This window comes from Hetaerina americana, unplaced genomic scaffold, assembly GCF_022747635.1.
Source record: "Hetaerina americana unplaced genomic scaffold, ioHetAmer1.1.p SCAF_16, whole genome shotgun sequence".
NCBI lineage: Eukaryota > Metazoa > Arthropoda > Insecta > Odonata > Calopterygidae > Hetaerina > Hetaerina americana.
This window is the reverse complement of record NW_027286719.1, coordinates 8,473,265-8,494,086: the sequence shown is the minus strand read 5'-3', so window position 1 is coordinate 8,494,086 and position 20,822 is coordinate 8,473,265. Positions and strand designations below refer to the sequence as shown.

Here is a 20,822-nt window from a genome sequence, read left to right as displayed (position 1 = left end):
TCTGCCGAATACTAATTAGTTTTACCCAATTCACTCTATCAAACGCTTTTTCGAAATCTACGAAACAGGCAAATACCTCCTGGTTGTGTTCTATATTCCTCTCGATTAATAATCTCATTACAGCAATGGCATCGCGCGTACCTCTCCCCTTCCTAAACCCAAACTGATCATCCCCTAAGTAATCATTTGCCCTACTCTCTATCCTTTTGTTTATGATCCTGAGAACAACTTTAGCTGCGTGGGATATCAAACTAATTGTCCTACAGGTATAGTCCTCACATGACGTGGCCTTTACCTTTTTCGGAATACGAACTAAAACTGATCTCTCAAAGTCTTCCCGCCAGATTCCTTTGTCATAAATACTATGGATCAGTCCATATAGGCTCTTCCTCCCACATTTTCCTAAGCATTCTAAAAGTTCCGCAGGAATGTTATCCACCCCCACGGCCTTATTTAGTTTCATCTCCCTTAATACCCTTTCTACCTCATTGTCTAGTATGCCTGGACCTAAGCAATCTTCCTCTACATCATGTTCCTTTTCTATGTCTAACTTTGTTGGTCTGAGTTCTTTACTATACAGTTCTTCTATATACTCCTTCCATCTCTCTTGGATCTTTCCTGCGTCAACTATTACCTTACCCACCTTATCTCTAACTGTTAGCATAGCTCTTCCTTTCTTACTTCCTGATAACGATTTAACTTTGCTGTACAGCCCACCGATTTCACCCTTCCTCTGCAGACTTTCCATATCCTCGCACTGCGTCTTCCACCATGCTTCTTTTGCTTTATTTGTTGCCCGCCTCAATTTATTGTTCAATTCTTTGTACTTCATTTTGCCTGATTCTGTATTTATATTCTTCCATTTTCGCCGCTCATTCATCTTTGTGATCATCTCATCCGTGATGCATGGTTTCCTAGTCCTTTTAGCGTTAATGGTTCCAATAGTGTCTTTTGCAGCTTTAGAAAACCCTTTCTTGATCATTTCCAATTTTTCTTCGATAGTACTAAGCCCTTTACCATCCTCCATGATTTTCTCTACCGCCTGTTTGTATTCCTTCCTTTTCAATCCATTGAATGCTTCTACATTCCATTTTCTAACTCGCCGCCCCTGCCTTTTGAAACGTACGCTACATTTCATAACAACTAAATTTTGGTCTGAGTCCGCATCCGCTCCCGGGAAGCTGTGGGAATTTATCACACTGTTTTCTAAACCTGTGTCTCACCAGGATATAATCTAGCTGATATCTTCCTGAGTCACCTGGCATTTTCCATGTATACCTGCGATTTTTGTGGTGTCTAAACCAGGTGTTGGTTATGACTAACCCCTGTCTCCTGCAGAACTCAACTGCTTTCTCCCCGCGGTCATTCCTCGTGCCTAAACCGTAGTCCCCCACCTCATCACCATCTCTTCCTTCACCTACCGTCGCATTCCAATCCCCCATCACTATCAAATGTTTCACTGCAGGAACACACGCGATCATGTCCTCTAACTGATCGTATATCCTATCGACCGCTTCTTCCTTATGGTTGCTCGGTGGCATGTACTATATACCTGAATAATAACTAAGTTCGTCGGTTCTGCTTTTATCTCCACTAGTAGTATTCTATCCGTTACCTGCTCTATGTTGACTACGCTTCTTCCTACCTCTTCATTTAATACTATGGCAACCCCTCGTTGGCTCTCGTCCCCACCGCTGTATATTAGTCTATACTTATCACTCCAGTGATCCCCGCTATCTTTCCATCTCACCTCGCATAGACCTAAAATATCTATATTTCCCCTTTCCATCTCTCGCTTAACATTCTCCAATTTCCCTGTCCTCATCATTGTCCTGACATTCCACGTTCCTATTCTAACTAATGTGGTCTTCTTCTCCTGCGTCTTCTGTCCTGCTGCTGCTGGTTTTCCCTTGCACGGGTTTCGTGGGATGACGACCGCGGAAGCCTTGCCTCCCCCGCTGCCGGGCACTACACACGGCCGATTGGGCCCACCCCCATGGTTGCCAGGACTCAAAATATCTCTATTGTCCATCATATTTTTCTTGGGAAAGATAATTGAGGTGGTTTCCCGTTGCCTTCCTCAATATTGTTTTGTAACGTGACACCATCACTTACTGGCTGCCCCACAGGGGTCAGACGGCATTGCAGCCGCCTCACCGAGGAACAGACGCTGCGTGGACTACCTTTCGTCAGGCTCCTAACCTTCGACCTCATTTGCATGGGTGGCCATACCAGGAGCAATTTTTATTACTCCCGCCAGCACAGCTCTAGGGGTCATCGGCACAAGCCCTTCCACCACGTCAAGGTTGTAGTCCGGGGAGGGGTTTAACCTATATTATTACTTAAATCAAAGTTGTTGGCCTGCATTGTATATTACATCTACTTTTATATTTTAGGGGAATCATTTTAGTATTCTAATAATAATGTCAGAATTTTGCATGTTGACATGCCCATATCTCAATCAAGCTTGCACCTGGGATTCATCCCAGCTTTTTCCTTGAGTTTAAATTGGGTGATTACCAGAATTCACTTTCAAGATTTGTCTCATCAAGTATTGTAAAATGTCCCCACAGTTCAGGCTCCAGAAGAGAAACAAAAGAAATAGGATATGCTTTACTAAATGAATTGAATTACGTATACCAGGGGTGGTAAGAAATACTCTGTTTAAATTCAAACAATTGGATGTTATCAGCAGATATTTCAAGTGATATCTTATCAGGGAAATATTATAATAATTTGGGTTTAAAGTTTAACCTTAGCCGTTAGCTAAGATTTCAGCAAAATTTGCAAAATTCATTACAAACCACCCTGTTCATGGAAAGGTGAATTAAGGGTTTCATATCCAGATAAATGGATGACTGGATAATATGTTTGGAGAGATCAGTTTTAGGCACTAGTTAATGAGTCTATAAACAAAGACTCCTCTTATTCATTCAGTATTAGAGAGAACTGGGGTGGATAGGACCTGGGTATATTTCATCCACCCAACTTAAAAGCAATTGTGTTTCTACGGCACTTGCGAATTACCAAACCCTTCCATAATAATATTAATGGCGACGACACACAGATCATGGTCTCAGAATATGACTAAAATTTAAGAAACAGTAAGCCAGAGACATTTAAGCATAAAGTTGAGGGAAACATATACTACTTGCCTTACTTAGTGCCTAGTTCATGACATGTAAATTGTAACCTTATTTCTTACTCTCTAAATTGCCCACAATTCCATGGCAAAAGTAATAACTACATTGGGACTGACTTTAGTACCTTAGAGGTAATTTGAATAATTTATTATGCTAAGACCATGGGATTAGTGATTCTTGTTTTGCAAGAAATGTAATGAATTGTGTATAAAATGTTTGACTATTCTGTTATTTGAATAATGATTTGGAAACTGTTAATTTAATCTGCTGATGTTTTGCAAGAAACATGAAATTCACCCTGACATAGCATCTCTGTTGAGGTGATTTGTAGACACTGCTGAGGTGATTTGCAATCTACCTCTAGATAGGCATGTGTGGAATGAACGGAATATTTACTGATCATTTTATTTCGTCAGCAAAGTTCATCATATTCTAAGAATTGACTGGTGGGTATCTCGTGGCTCAATTCACTATATCATTTCTGTTATTCATAGAATGGTACGATCTCATAATAGCAGGTCAGCAGCCTATTCAGTAGCCTAACATATTAAATTTCTGATAGAAAATTCTCAGGTTCATTTCCTATGGGATGTTTAGCTTTTCAGTTGTATGATTTGCACCAGTTAAAAAGTAAAAATCAGGATTGGAAATAGACATTAATTCTTTCACAACAATCCCTTTTAATGCATGAAACCATGAGAGAAATAAAACAGCAAATGCTTTGAAATAAAGGTTGCCATAAGGGTAAGGAAAGAAACTATGAAAATCAAACATGTTGTTAGCATATTGTTTGTTGTTCTATTTTTAAAATTGCTATAATATCCATAACAAAATACATTCACAAAGGAAATAGTAGATATGTAGGTACCCTTGCTGCATCAAGTATGGCTGAAAATGACAAAACAGGAAGCTGGTAGTATCAGTAGTGATTTACATCATCTATCATTGATGACTTATATTATCAGAAAGAGTAGCATAGAGTTTTACTAACATGATGAGTACGTGTATTAGCAGGTAACTGTGAGACAACGATTTAGAGACTCCTTGGGTGATGATAAAATCAGAGGTTACAATAGTTTTATAGTGAATGACATTTTGATGTTATAAAAATAGTCAATATGCTTATATTGATACTGAAATTTAGGACAATCCCATTTTCTGAGGACATATGGCAACCCTATTTTCAATTCAAAATAATGTTTGATGGTCAAATACCTTCCTGGAAATTGTGTGTGCGATGCTCTGGGTAAAATGTAATCTATGGATATCAGGAAGCAGGGGCAATCAGAATGTTTATAAGAACCTTAAGAACCATCCCGCAGTTTTTCAGGTTGCAAAACATCGTGCATGATGGGTTCAAAGAATTTTTAAGATTCATGTTTTCATTTCATATCTCTGTAAGGCGCTGCATCTATGCAAATGGTAAGCGAAAATTTACTCTTAGTCATGCTCAACCTTTATTGTTTCCATTGCATATGTATTTGTCTGAGTAAACATGAGGATATTTTCAATAACACACCGTTCTTTCATTAAGAATGCTTCATAACTCACATGAGTGGACTCGAAAAAATATATTTTAATATTAAAATAATAATTCAAAAAATAATAACTCGTAAGCAGAGTACGCTGCTAATTGTACCAATAATTTAGATCTTGCAATTTAGGTCAATGATTTCGCGGACAGGCAAGGAAGCCCCGAGATCCACAGGACGTTGCACATTTCTTTACACGGGGTTTTTAGCCACTGAGATGTGAACAATTGAAAATGTCACGCACGACAAGGTGACCAAGAGTAACTCGGACGAAAAAGAAGACGGAATATTTCTGCCTATAAAGAAATCTGAGCAACATGAAGGATTCATCGCATCATGAATCTCGCGTCCCTGTGGATAGAGGAGCGAATGAATCGATCTTCCACTCATCTCTTTACTTCTGAAGAACAACATAGTTTCTTTCCTGGATAGTTGATATTAAACAAACTTTCAATGCTGCAATATCAACTTAGGAAGGCCTTCTAACTCTCATCTCAAGTGGACGTCTGCTTCGTCAAGTTTACTAAAGTTTTCCATAAGATACATCACTAATTACTAATTTACAAACTCGATAATCGCTTTAATATTATCGGTACATCTATGAAAATGTTTTCTTCCTTCCTAGCAAACAGAAAACAATGTGTTGTAATTGATTATTCCCACTCCTTCGTTGCCCCTGTTACTTCTGGTGCTCCAAAACGAGTGTCTTTGGTGCTTTTTTTTTTGGAAAATTCAATCACTGGAGACGAAATTTGGAAATTCATATACGAACCGGAAACAAAGCGGCAAAGTTCCGAATGGCGCACTACGGCGTGAAATCGTCCGAAAAAGGCTCAAAAGAGCAAACCCTGAGCTAAAAACATGCTCATGGTGTATTTTGACGCCAAGGGGTTGGTTCATTATGAATTTGTGCGTGAGGATCAGACAGACCAGGTGGCGTTTTAAACTTAAACGTGCCAAAAAAGACTGGGGTGAAGTCAGCCATCGCCGGTAATTGGGAATTACATCCAGCCACACCTACTCCATGTTAACCAAAATGGTAAAAATCGTATGCATGCTACAAATTTCGTATTTTGCACAATTTTAGTGAAAGCAATATGAACGTAAGAAGATGAAGAATGACGCTAAGTGAAGAAGCATTCACCAGGGGGTAAAAGTGACAAACGGGGACGTTGAGTAAGAATGTTAGGAGAAGGTTAGTGCAAACGTTTATAGGGTATAACCATAATGAGTTTTACACGAAATTACACAAATGCACAAAAGTTGCTTGGTTGAGAGAGTAGCACAAGAATACCCAAATTGAAACACTGCAAGAAATGCCATCTAGACACTCCACAGCATTTTCGATGAAAGTACTTATTTAGATATTTTAAAAGAAAGACAATGAATGAAAGTGATTTATCTCTTATTTATTATCATATACTGTACAAATAAATGTTTTTCTGAATTTTTAATGTTAACACTTATATTATGCCAATTTTGTCTATCTTCCAGGGAATCAATACAATGCATTTGGCGATTTAATTCCTGCTCAGCAGCTATTTATCCCTTTTTGACTAATCGCCACTTATATTATTGTGTAGATATTTCATCTTAAAAACTGTGACTTTGTAACTTGTTCATTCTTGATGAAAATCTGATTACGTTTACTTCAGCGTTGAAATAAATTTGTAGGAAATTTTCCACAATTAGCTACTTTATATTATAACGCATATTTGCAAGAAATTATGTTAGAAGTGGTAACTTAATCAATGTTAGTAATTTTTTTTATTATGATTTAAGTGGTTCTTGTGAAAATTTTAATAAAATATTTTACAAAATAAGTTCAACTTATGTTATTCTTTATATATTATATGATTGTAAATTGCGCAGAAAAATAACTGACTATGGCGTCAAGCTACTGTCTTCGTATGGGGTGGATGATATCCAATTTTCAGTTTATTATAAGGTTGAAAATGATAATAGTCCAAGATTTTCAAGGCATAAGAAAACGTCAAAGCTTTCTGAAAAAACGAACAATTTTTCAAGATTAAAGTAACACAATTTAATTCTTATTCAGCTCTTTTAGTTATAAAAATGTCATATGCTTCTGAAAACATTTTTGAGTAATACAATGGATTATTCGACATCATTTTATAATGTAGAATATATTAATCAAACTGTGGATCAAAAATTAATTCTTAAAATTACAACATCTTTGATTTTTTCATATTCTCACTATAGATAATTTTGGTGCATTTCATTGATAGGACAAGTAACATTATTTTTGCAGTGGTGTACCCATTTTACTAATTCTTCTGCGTGTGATGTTCAAGCAAGACTAATTAACAACATCATAAGATTCTTCAATTTCAGTCAAAAGATCCACAATGCCACGACTCTACTTGTACACATAGCTTTACTATATTTTGCAATAAAAAGTTCTTCAATTTCCTCCCTTGGAATAAAGCAGAAATGTTAGACATAGGCAGGTGTGCACACACAAATCCACATGTGCTCCTTGTTTCTTCAGTTGCATGTGTCCACACAAGCATACATGAATACGCATGTACACACACTTTATTTGCTCATGTGATGGCATATTTCCTTCCCAAAAAAATACCTCTGCAATTATGGTGTGAGCAATGCACTAACTGTTGTAAAGGAATTGTTAAATATTTTCTAAATTTCATTCTTAAAATAAGAGTTAAGCCATTGCATGAGTAAATAATGTATATATATTTTTTCATTATAAGAATGGTGTTGCTTACATTCGCTCATGTGCAAGTGAAAAGTGGCTTACAATCGCTCATATACAAGAGAAGTTCATATATACAAGCACATTGATAGTGATAGCCATAACAAAGGAACTTGATTTCACATACTCCCAGAAGTGCAACAAGCACACAATAAAAAAAGAGTTTACAGCTTTTAAAGAGGCTTCTGTGCAAACTTCTAAAAAGTTGAAGTTTACTCTCAGAATATACTTTGAATATTTTAAAGAGATTATATTGATTTAGCACTTGGTGGCTCCATTTGTATTCAAATACCTTTTACCTGCAAGTACTCCCCTTCTGGGAATACGAAAATATTAACTTGGATATTTTTATTCAAGTTCACAGAACTTCTACCTGTTTGGCAAAATGTCAATACAATCAAGGCGAGTTATGCATTATATTTCATTGGCATAAGCTTGAGTAAAAATAATACATTATACGTCCAATCTTTTCTTTCCCTCCAGAACATGCCACATGATGTGATAACAGGGTGTGTATAAGGCAATTAAATGAATGCATACAACAATTTAACCTAGGTTCAGCATGGACGATAGTAATATTAGGCAGGATCTATTATTGCCAATCGATATGTTGCTTGATGAGACTGCTGGAACGGGCTCGTCAAAGGCCCACACCTTGGCTAAGACACTTGCCTTGCAGTCATTGTCCCACTTGCTGCTCCCGCACCCTCAATGCCTATTCCAGTTTGACCAGATAGACCGCCATTTCCTAGGCCTGCCCCAACCAATCCTACTCCGACAAGACCACCACTGCCCCCTGCTTCCTTGAGCACTTTGTCTGTGTCTGTCAGTGCGCTAGCATCAAAGTCGCACTCGCAAGGTACCTCAGCCTCCCTGGACGCCACCTCTTTAGAAATTTTAACACCCATCACTTCTCCCGTAGCTGCTGCGCTGCCAGCAGACATGGCCACTGTAGGGGCTGATAATTCATAAGCGAATGGAGAGCAATGGAGCTGCACCTCTAATGCAGAATCTCTACAGGTTCTTCGAGGACTACTTTTTGTGGAACTTGATACGGATTCTGGGTTCGAGCAGATGTGGTGACGGTTGCAGGAGCTTCCACCACAGTTGACTGATTGTCAAGAGCCCATAAGGGGGCTGTAGAGGTTGTCCAGGGGAATATTAGACATGACAGAATTTTTATCTGGATTTTCGTAAAAACGCTGCCGATACTTTCTTGCGGCTAGTGTCACTAAACAAATGACCGCAATGAGGCTTGTAGCTAGAATTCCAAGTACAAGACCAACTGCTACATTAGATGTTCTTTGGATCCCTTGAAGCATGAATTTTGCATCTTGAGTTTTGGCAGTTGTGCAGGATATGTTGATATAAAACCCTTGCTTATCTTCAAAAGTGATACAAAATTTATACCAAGTGTCTGGAATGAGATTATTAATGGTATATGAACGGCCAAAAGAACTAACACTTACCTGATCATCTGACCATTTGCTTTCACTTGAACTGCCTCCTATTAACTGATACAAAATTTGGTAACTTGGGAAAGCATTACGAGCTGTGCCATTCCATACAAGAGTGACAAATGTTGATGAAACACCAGTGGGAAAGAGATGAATATCAATGCCAGTAACTTTAAGGGACACAGAAAGGTCATCCATTCCTCTTGAATTCTCGGCTACACATGTATAGCGTCCGCTGTCTGTTGCTTTCAGGTGGTAGAATATGAGTGTTCCCGGATTACGAAGTCGGACTCTGACGGAATTGGACGTGGAATTGAGTACAGTGCCATCTGGTAATACCCAATGCAGCTTCGGTAAAGGTATTCCTAGAGCGCGACATTCCATTGTCAGTGGATCTCCCAATTTACGAGTTAATGTCCGATTTGAGCTAAAGTCAATAATAGTCGGCGCACATTCCTTAGGTATGTTTCGATTTTCCATGCTTTTGATCACCTTCAATCTATTTTCAGGGGGTTGATCGCAGATAATATGACTGTCCTCCTTGAAGCTCACCCTGTATTCAGCTCTGGGTTTCATCATTTCTTGGCGAATCCAACGCATATTACAATCGCAAAGAAGGGGGTTTCCATAAAGTGTTATTTCAACATCTGATGGGAGATTTTCTACTATTCTCTTGCTTACGCCTCGTAAATTATTGTTGTGGAGGTACAGCTTTCTCAAGGCAGTTGCATTAGCAAATGCCTCTGGATCGATAAAAGATAATTTCTCATTATCATGTAGACGAAGTACCGTCATATTAAACATGTTATGGAATGCAAAACCATCCACTATTCGTAAATCGTGAAGATTGTGCAAACTGACTTCTTGTGCCTTAATTTCGCTGAACGAATATGCTTGTAGCTTACTTATTGGATTGAGATCCATCTTGAGATATTGAAGATTCGGTAAAGCTTGCAAAGATGACGTAGGAACGGCTGCAAGTAGATTTCCATCAATGCTTAGTGTATCTAATTTCTCGAGACCATTGAACCCCAAGGGCTCAATACCATTAATCCTGTTTCCACTTAGGATAAGCTCCCTTAATTCCGAAGCAGCACGGAAAACATTTCGGTTGATGTGATGAATGATATTATGAGCAAGGCTAAGATTGACCAAGGCTTTGAGCCCCAAAAACCATTCCTCATAAAGGGAACCGATCATGTTGGAGTCGAGAGATAATCTCCTCAAATTCTCCAAGACCCCAAAAGCTCTGTCTTCAATATAGGTTATCCTATTCTCCGTGAGTGTCAGAACCTCAAGTTGCTCCAGCCCGGAAAATGAATCGCTAAACAAGGTCGAGAGGTCATTCTTGGCGAGGTTCAGGTACCGAAGAGAGCTCATGTTCTGAAAGAGAACCCCCCTCCCCAGAGACTTGATCCTGTTCCCCGATAAGTCGAGCTCCTGCAAGTTGGACAAAGAGGGCAGATGTTCGTGGATGTCCTTGAGGACGTTGTCCCTCAGGGAGAGTGCCTCGGTGGCCACAGGGATTTCGCTTGGGACGCTCTCGAGGCGGCGGTTGGAGCAGTCTGTGGTGAGGAGGCGGCGCTTGGATACGGCCGACATGAGGTAGGCACAGCGACAGGTGGAGGGGCAGGGCAATAGTGGACGCGGGGGGGGCGGAGGTGCTGGCGGTGGCCCCGCCGCCACCCCCGCCGCCCCCACCGCCTCGACCGTCCCCGGTGATGGGGCCGCACCCCCGGTGGAAACGCCGCCGCCCCTGGCTACGGCCACAGCTGCCAAGAGAGTACACACACCCGCCAGTGAGGGAAGAGCCTTCATGTTCCGGGCAGTGTCGGACGTGGCGTCACTTCGGCCGCCATTAATGGAGCACTGAGCGGAGGGAGAGAAAGGATAATGCATGTTAAAGATCGATTAATGCTCAAGCCACAGGAGTCAGAGTTGTTTCATGCCCAATGGGCATGCACAATCAAGCTCCACCAGTGCATGATTCGGTATTTACCCTTACACTACAACTCAGTTTTTAAATTTTTGGGTTAAAATGTTATAGAGGATTTTGAATGTACAAAATTCACATCTTAAGATACGGAAAACGAGCCATTAAATTAACTAAAACTCTGAACATTTCCTATCGAATTTCATTATGATATAAAAAATAATTTTGAAGCACTGGACTATTTACACATTTTTATCGTGATCTACCCGTGTAATTTTCGGAGAAGTCATCATGGCTTCCACCTGTTGAAAAATATGAATGCATGCTCCAGCACTTTATTTCGATGTAGGGTGGCAGAGTGGTGAGGAATAGGAATCGTGCGTGATACGGTCCAATATGCGAGTAATTACTCTATTTTGTATTCTGTCTAATTTTGCTACCGTTATTTTTACCATAAAATAACACGGATTACCAAAATTGTCATTTGAATTTGACAATTAATTAAAATCTCCCCAAAGTCTAAGATAGCAGCAAGATTCCAGAGAGTCGGATGAAAAGCTACGTGAACCGATAAAAGACAAAAAATAATGGGCTCGAACAAAGGCTCACACTCTGAAAATTCACATTTATTGAACTTGACAAGCCCACCAGTGCTTTGGTCAATACTTGTGCAAATGAGTCAAGATGCATCAGATAAAACTGACACTTCATCAAACCTCAACAAAAGCAAATTCCTCAAAAAGAACCTTTAATCTCAAAGCTCAATAGGTTTTAATTCCTCCTTAATGGATATCTTTTTTCCACTGGTATCATCTTCAAACAACGCACCGTAGTTCGTAGTTTACGTGATAATTGTAACGGGGAAAACGGTTATGATTGAATGGCATCAATTATTGTAATTATTTTTTTTAGATTCTGTTTGGTAGTTCCCTTGATAATTTAATTTTTTAAGCTTTTAAAAGCAAATAAAAAGTATACATCCTTTAAGTTTACTTAAATATATGCGGGCAATAATTTTGTAATTGATGAAAACTTATTGCAGAAATGGGAAGCTAATCTATTCAGCTTTGTAAATGCGTGGTAGCCGAAAGGCTGCTGAGTGCGTCAGCAATTGGAACAACAAAACTAAACGCCATGATTTATTGTTTAATATTCATTTCACCCCTCTCTAATGCTGATGGACCACTTCTTTAAAGCAAAAGAATCCTAGGAACCTCTTCGGCGGTGGCAATGGAAAGTAAAACATTTATCCCTGAAAGAAAAGTCATACCCATGAAAAGATGTTAAATGAACTTAATTCACCCCAGCAAATGTACATTGCAAGCAAAAGTGGCTTTTAAGAAATTCTACTATCATCGAAGATATATTATTTCCATTGAGTTCCTAATACTGCAAAACATGTATTTTCATAGGTGGCACAAGCAGAAAGGTTGTAAAAATGAGCGTAAAATCCATATTAATTTCTTCCAGAATAAGGACGACAAAATACCTTCGCAACTTAAACTTCATGATCTGGGTTTGAGTGGAAAATCGTAACTTTCAAAACCTTTTGCAAAGAAGTGACGCATGCATTGCAGGACATAAATGTAAGTGACTCAACAGTATGAAATTACAATTTTTCCTCGAGAATAACCATCTAAAAATTAATTGTTTCCTCAACTAACCCCTTAAGATTCATGGATCAAGTAAGCAGTGACATGGTGTTTGTATTGCGTAAGAGGAATTATGCAGCAGGGAAAAATCTTAGTACTAAGTTATATTTCATACTTCACGACCGACTAAATGTGTTGCATAGATTTTATATCTTTGAATTATTCTTGGAAAAATTCTCAACGGATTGGGAAAATACTTTTAGAATAACTAATCATTTAATTGGGTAAAGTGTTAAAACGCAAATGAACTAAGGAAATAATTATATATTAGAAATAAATAACTTAAGGTGTTATTAAGGGAGCCAGGTAAATATAAGGAGTAAAAAAACGAGACATTTAAATTCGTAGAATGGGGTTAGGGTGCTTAAATGTGTGTTAGGAAAGGCTTGCGTATATACGTATTATGTGGAGCCTAGGTTACTCAAAAACCTCTCTTAACCCGAAAGACTATGACTCATTATAACAGAACAAGCCTTAATCTCCGTTAAACAGGATAACATTCAATATACTTAATTTATATGGAAAAATAGAGCAAACCTTGAAGTTAATATTTTGAATCTTTTACGAGGTCAGTTCAAAAAGTATCGCGAATTTTGAATTTTCGCGGGTTATGTGTATTTGATTTAGTTGACTGTGACATATGAAGAAGCTACCTTGGACCGAAGCAACGCTTATCGGTGGCACAAAACGGTGTCAGAGGGCCGAGAAGACGTGAACGACGAAGAGCGTGCCGGACGCCCGAGCACGTCTACAATAGACGAAAACACTGATGAAGTGAAGAAAATAGTATTGGCCAATCAACAAATCACCGTCAGAGAAGTTGCTGAGGAACTAAACGTATCGATTGGCTCGTGTTATTCCATTTTACCAATGATTTGAGCATGGCACGGGTCGCCGCGAAATTCGTACCAAAATCGCTCAATTTCGGCCACAAACAGCAACAAGGCATAATGAGGTTTTGGAATCTATTCACGACGACCCAAATTTGCCCCAGAGGGTCATAAGTGGTGACGATGAATCATGGGTTTACAGGGTTCGTCCGGAAAATAAGTGTACTGAGCTCAGGAAAAAATATTTATTGCACTTTTACATATCTTAAGCTAATATTCCTCAAAATAGGACCCTTGTGAGTCGATACACTTGTTCCAGCGGCGTTCCCATTCCTGGAACGCTCCCGCGAAGGCATCATCGGGAACCTCTCGAAGACTCGTCGTCGACCTCTTCTCTGCCCTCCACGAACATCTTGTGCCACCGAAAGATCATGTTTCTGGACATGGCTGACTCCCCGTAAGCCTGGTTAATCATACCGACAGTTTCGGTAGACGATGTCCCAAGCTTTACCGCAAATTTGATGGAATAACGCTGCTCCAAAAACTTCGGCATCACGTTCCGTGACGTGGGTCGAGCGTGGAGGTTCGCGTTAACAGAGCTCCTCACTACACCACAGCTTAGAGCCGACTGCCTTTTTCAGCGTCGCTTGCCAACATACCCCCCTCCAATCGCAGCCCGTCAGAGCGGTGCTGGGCGCGCCTGGAGCGGCGGGAAAAAATCAGTACACTTATTTTCCGGACGAACCCTGTATGGTTATGACGTGGAAACTAAAGCTCAATCATCCCAATGAAAGCTGCAGCACGAGCCAAGACCAGAAAAAGCGCGCCAAGTTTGGTCGAATGTGAAAGTTTTGCTTAGAGTTTTCTTCGATTTCAGGGACGTGATACGTTATCAGTTCTTGCAACAGGGTAAAACGGTAGATAAAGAATATTAAATGCAAGTTATGGCGATTTGCGTGAAGTAATCCGCCACAAACGCCCAGATTTGTGGAAGAACAAAAATTGGGTTTTGCACCTTGACAACGCTCCTGCTCACACATCGTTATTCGTGCGCAAAATGCTGGCCAAAAACAACACACAAAGAATGCCACAGCCACCTTATTCCCCAGATCTTGCCCTCAGTGACTTTATCTTTTTCCCGAAACTGAAGAGGCCCACGAAAGGACGACGCTACGCTACGATGACGAGATAAAGACTGCATCGAAGGTGGAGCTGAACAAGATCACAAAAAATAATTTTTTTGAAGTGCTTCGAGGGTTGGAAAAAACGTTAGCGCAAGTGTATGATATCTAATGGGGAAATTGAAGGCAACGAAATAGATATTCATAAATAAATAAATAATTTTTGAAAAAATACAAAAGTCGCCATACTTTTTGAACAGACCTCGTATGTACAGATGAATTGCCAGAGTTATGATTTATTTAAATTTATATCATAATTGACTTTGGAAGCAAGTCCTCATTGACCATTTTTTAAATTATTTTCCGACCATAGCATGAAAAATTACATATAGGAGTGACTATGAAACTACGATTTACAAAATATTAACTCCAGCTCACAAAAATCTCAGAAAAATTTGACGTAAATATACTTGTGAACTCCCAGTCTTTCAAAATAAATAAAAATTGCAATAAAAATAAATATTTTGCAAAAATTGCAATAAAATTAAATCAAGTTTTAGAATAAGGTGTTCAATTTGAGTGCACACTAGATGTCTTTTAAAGTGATCGTTAGAAATTCTGCTTAAATAAGTCAAAACTATGATTAAATCTGTAAAACTCCTGAGCGATATGCAGCCAATTGATTGATCATCCACATAATAATATGATTGAAGGTTATAGGAAGTAGGCTGATAAGTTGGAACTGAATGTATCCCATTTACTTGAAAAAAATTAAAATTTAATACAGCATGTGATTAGGGCAGTTGTCAGTGGACTCGTTAACACATATAAATTTGGGAAATTGAAGCCAATGCATACGTATTCGCTCTTTTCTCTCCTTTTCATAATTTTTCCACGACGGTAGTTTTCACCTCGGTTCCCCAGGGAGGTATTCCTCCCGAGATGTTGCAGATCCGGGGATCAATTACGTAGTCAACTGTACTATAATTAGGCATAACTCTAGTATTTAGATACATTTCAAATGTAAGTTTGCATTTTAAATTGAGGCATAAAGTTCTATTACTTTTAGACATCCTTGTGGGATAAAATTGAGGGACCCGATCATATAAATCTTTCATATCGATCATATAGATCTTTGGATGAAACCAGTTTCTTCAATTAAGTGCCTTTAGGTACATTTATTGTAAATGTTTGGAATATTCATGTTAATCCGTGTATCGTTTTTCACGAAATATAATCACACTATGAGAAATAACTGGCACTAATTACAATAGAATCTTAGATTCTCCTTAGATCTTCCATAGGATCAAATAAATTGGAATTGGTGCGCTATATTTTTTTTAAATCAAGAGGGAAGTAGACTGGTAATACTACTTCCTGGACTTTTCTACTATTAGAAAAAATGTTGTGAGCCTCTAGGCTCTACGAGCACACCCAAATCCAAAGTATCCTGGTAGTGCTACCATTTACATTGCATTATCAATGTGCGGGTTGTGTACCCTCAAGGATGACTGCGTTTAGAATGCATATGGTTTGATACGTAACGAATAGAAATAACCTAGTACTATGCCCAACGGTATGTAAAATTGACCAATCGAGGGAAGTCGGGGGGGTCAGTTAATTTCTATATTCCAGGTATGGTTTCCCAGGATGATCTGGAATCCGAAAATTTACGCCGCTTGAATAAAGATTAGGGTTCCGAGTTGTCATACGGAATCAAACCAGGGCCCTCCCGTCAGCAGCCCAGCGCCCATCCACTAGTATTTCACCTCTCTTATGGAAGTATGAAGAGTGACGCATAAAAAACAACGAGAAACATAGGGTGTGATCATGCTGGAATTGGTAGGAATGCTTTGGATGTGCGGGGTAAACAATATTTTAAATGGCAGTCAGGGTTTGGGAAATTTAAAATTCTCAATTGCTTTCTAATTATCAAGCCCACACTTCCCAAACCCCCCTCCTTTATTCCTAAATTTTCTTTCCCCTCTTCAATTACCTGCCCCTTCCATCATCATTTCTGGGCAAATACTTATATTTGGTGACATTGATCGTCACTCTGTATTTGAGGATACTCTAAACTTATTGAAGTATACGTCGAAATGAATTAAGTTCGAATTGTAGAAAATTGTAATTTTGGACCAAGCATTATGTTCCATCTTTTTATTTACGAAGCTTAGCGCTTGGTAGCACATGTTGTTTTAATACAAAGAACTCAAATCAAGAATTACTGGATTGAAATTGGCTTTGTAAGGATCCACAGTTTGTTTAGTAAAAAAATGGTGGAACTAGTTTTGCTCGCCAAGGTACAAATAGGTTCAATTGCATCCTAGACATATGTTCCGACTAGTTATGTATTGTGGCAGATATGGATAGGGAGGAAATGAGATGGACATGGTGTGTTCGGTGCGAATCGCTGTGAGCATGATTCAGGTGAGGCGACAGAAGTTCGACGAGGAGATACAAGGCAGTGGGATACTAAAAAGAGATAAATGATTAGGGAGGAGGACTTGTTACATTTCCGTGTATTTCCCAAAGCATGATCATCTGAATTTCCCCTAGGCTGTGTAGGCGCTCACCATTTCCCTTCTAATGGAAGGGAATTGGTCTGAAATCACTCCAATACCCAGGCTAAATTAAGTGCTTTAAGAGATGACCTTTATCAGACTGCTTTGGAAAGATACGTGGAGATATTATTTTTGTCTCACTTTAATTCCTCCGCCCGATTTTCCTTATGTACATGACGTCATAGTCATTGTATCTCAGCTGGAAAATTCCAGTGTAAATACTATGCAATCAAAGAATGCTTCGATAGGAAGTTTGAAAACAACGCTAAAAGTGGAAGAAGAAATTTGGATGGAAAAAAGAAGCTCTTTTTAACCGAGAAAGAGAACATTCAAGGACAGAGCAAAGGTTTAAAGACAATAAATAATAAGAGCTAGTGACATTGTCTAAAATGAATGCGGAGTTTGAGACTATTGGGGTGAATATTAAAAGAACCTTTGTCATGATATTGAAGATAATGAATGAGAGTCAAATCATGCGGTGAAAATGAATGTAGTTAATTAATATGCAATGGAACTCATTCAGAACGTTGCCGCTTAATATTGTGTCTCTTTAAGACACATTGTTTCCCCATAGTGCTTCCCCATAAGGGCAAATGCCAAATAGGTAAATACTACTATGACAAATTCCAAAGAAACTGCGGGAGATGCCGAACAGTAACTTTTAACGGAGTCATTAACTGCTTATAACGCTCAACTTTCGGTCCGCAAAGACATGCAACTCTTTTTAGATGATCTTTCGCTTTAATCAGTCGGCAGAACTCAGTACTCAGATAGGAAATAGCTCATATTAACTGCAGTTCCGCCCTTTTCTCTCTTCATTCCCATCGCATCTCATACAATGGTTTATTAAACATCACTATTATTTTTTTCTTCTAATTTTTAACATTATTTTGCGATTCCGTAAAAATTGTTCGATGTAGAATTAGACAAAGATCCTCGCATCTACGAGACTCTTTGTACAAAAATATACTTTCTAATATGACTATTAGGCTCACATCATTGCTCAGTAACTGTTCGAGCTCACAATATTCAACATTTTCAATTAGAGAATACAGATATGGAAAACACTTCGAGGTAATTTGAAGAAAACTTGTTGGTATCACTTCAGAAGAAAACAGAAATATAAAAACACAAGCCCATAGACAGGTTATAGCAAAAGTTTCTCTTCAATTTGCCTAAAAATCTTCCTCATAAACGACCAATTACAAGAAAAGACATTAAAAATCGTCTTTATATTTAGGGAAGACCATGAATTCCGTTGGTGATTGACGGACGGTGGGCTCATGTGCCAATGAACTTTGCCCCTAAAGGAGCTGTACCTAGTTACTTAATTTCTGTTTATCTAGCATGATGTCGACATTTCTTGCATACATTTACAGATCTTTAAAAGTCATAAGACTTTTTTTCTAATTGTGTCAATTATTGAATATGATTTGTAGTACAATGCCTGCAGTAAGTGCAATGCAATAATCTCTAAATAGTTAAAAAGGTTTGATTTGACAAATCAACTTCTCACTTTGATTCTTTCCTTGCATAGGGTATGGCATGTAACTATAGTAATTTTTTTAAATCAGCTCATTTCCATCTCTTCATTTTCAGTTTACCTATTATGATTATTCTGGGTAGCACTTAAATAATGTTTTTTGGCATGTCTTTTGGTGCTGTGACTAATGAGTCATAGGAAAATATATGTTGAAATAATAATCGATAAGTACTATTGTTGGAAGAAATTGCACAATCCCCTCCACATGCCTTTCTTCTAATATATGTATTAATTTTTTCCCATTTGTTGTCATTAGTTGACATTTTGTCAGTATTAAACGTAGCTATGGTTTATTTATGCATAAGTGTGTCTGTGTAAATAAATGAGTGTCATCAGATTGAAGGGGGTTGAAAATGTTACAGTGTTAGAAGTGGATAATTTTTCATTTGATGATGGTGGAGTTTATATATTTTTCTCCAAATTCGGTTATTGGAGAGAATGACCAAATCATTTTTCATAAATACATATATATTATAAAATGTTTGAATAAAACTGATTTATTTGAATTTGTGCCAGAAATTTTGAGTGAACACTTTAGTGTTAATGTATATTTTATCTGAAATAAATAGTTGCAGCAAAACCTGCCTGCTCTAACCTTCTTTGGTGTAGCTTGTGATACACTTACCTGAATGTTTTGGAATGTTAATTTGTTGAGCTTAATTTAGACTGGGCTATTCAAAAGCCCACTGTAGCTGTATATATGAACATCATTACTCCAACCAAGCTGCTTATTTCAAAGCACCTTACTATCAATCCTATGGTAACAACTTCACAATAATAGAAGTCTTCACAGAGTCAGCAAGTGGCATTGAGGATTTATTTCAGATTGTAATGATTGTGTAAACATTATTAAAATGATTTTATTCAAGGCCAAGAGACGCTTATTTTGGAAATGGTAGAGCCAATGAGGGGAATGAGGCAAAACTTTCTGAGGATGACTTTTTAAACATTCGTCAGTATTCATCAACGATAAGATTAGGAAAGATAATAATCAATAGATTTTGTTGTGATTATTTTTTTAAAATTCTTGCACCTTAACCATCATCTTAGGTGAAGTGAGATGTTATCCATTGATCGTCAAATGACTTTTTTTTGAGACTTCAATGTATTTATGTACTTATTCACAGATCTATGTAGCTATTGCATTCTGCCCAAGGTGCAAGGAAAATACGATGTGGGACAAAGAAGTTCTTTAAGAAGTATATTTTTGAAGCAAACAAGCTTTTGTTTGTACTTTTTTGGTACGTACTCAGTTTTCCATTGTCATGGCTATAAAATAATAACAGCATTGTAATATTGTTTATAACCAGCAAAACCCAATTTAACAATTAAGTCATAGTAAAAAAATGTGTGTAAAAGAGAAAAAATATTAATTTTGATACTAAATAGGTTCAAATAGTCTAACAATTGCCATAAAACTAATCAGAATAAATGAATTTATTGAAAACCCATTTAAAGGTAAACATTGGCGAGGACTAGACCTTTTGTTAAAACCAAGGGAAAATATTAGAATAAATGTCAAAAAACAAATTCATGTAGCTGTAAAAGTACATAATATAATTATGGAAGCAAGAGTTATGTGAGAGACTTTTACTATAGTATTTGATAAAAGTAAGTGAGGCCTAATGTCTAAGTTAAATTATAATTTTAATTTTTTTATTTATAATTAGAAAAAGCAATATTCAAGAATTGATTTTACTAGGAAAAAGTAGGTGTTTAATTATTTACCTAGAAATATCTTTGGTTTTCCCGAGGGAACTATAAATGAAACTTGTCCACCACAAGGATCTTTCCGCTAGGTACATTCAGGTGAAACTGAATCTTAAATGATAAGAAGTGATAGAATTCCTAAAACTCAAAAAAATGGTACATGGATAGGTATTCCATTAATGATTAAATAATATTAAAAGGTTTTTTGGAAAAGGAAACTTCACTATGATATTTATATTAAATGTAACTTATTGTTTTGAAACCAATTAAATATAATTACTAAATACTGCTGGCCCTTGTGGCGGTGGAATAATGTCCTCGTCTGCCAACCCCAGGGTCGCGGGTTTGATTACTGCCTGGGTGGGTATATCTCCACCTAGGGCTTGGGTATTGGTAAACATGCCCATTGTTACCACTTTTAATAGTCCGATGTAAAAGATCAAAAAGTGCTGTTTTTAGACTCAGGCTAAATAAATAAATAAAAAGTTAATCCAAAAACCTTAGGCATAGGTGATCATGAAATTAGTTTGAAATGCAGATAAAATTAATTCATCCGTATATATGTTGTGAATTATTTGTCAGGTTAATGGTCTTGATTCT

The 20,822-nt window shown here is 37.8% G+C and overlaps 1 protein-coding gene across 1 annotated transcript in view; it reads right to left on the bottom strand.

Moving 5' to 3' along the window:
- Window positions 1-6,740: 6,740 nt before the first annotated feature.
- The window catches only part of LOC139687066 (uncharacterized), a 201,891-nt gene continuing 187,809 nt past the window's right edge, over window positions 6,741-20,822 (bottom strand). Inside the window, exon 4 of the mRNA XM_071584171.1 lies at window positions 6,741-10,738. Coding sequence (XP_071440272.1) covers window positions 8,531-10,738 — 2,208 coding nt within the window. The 3' untranslated portion in view covers window positions 6,741-8,530. The remainder of the gene's footprint in view (window positions 10,739-20,822) is intronic.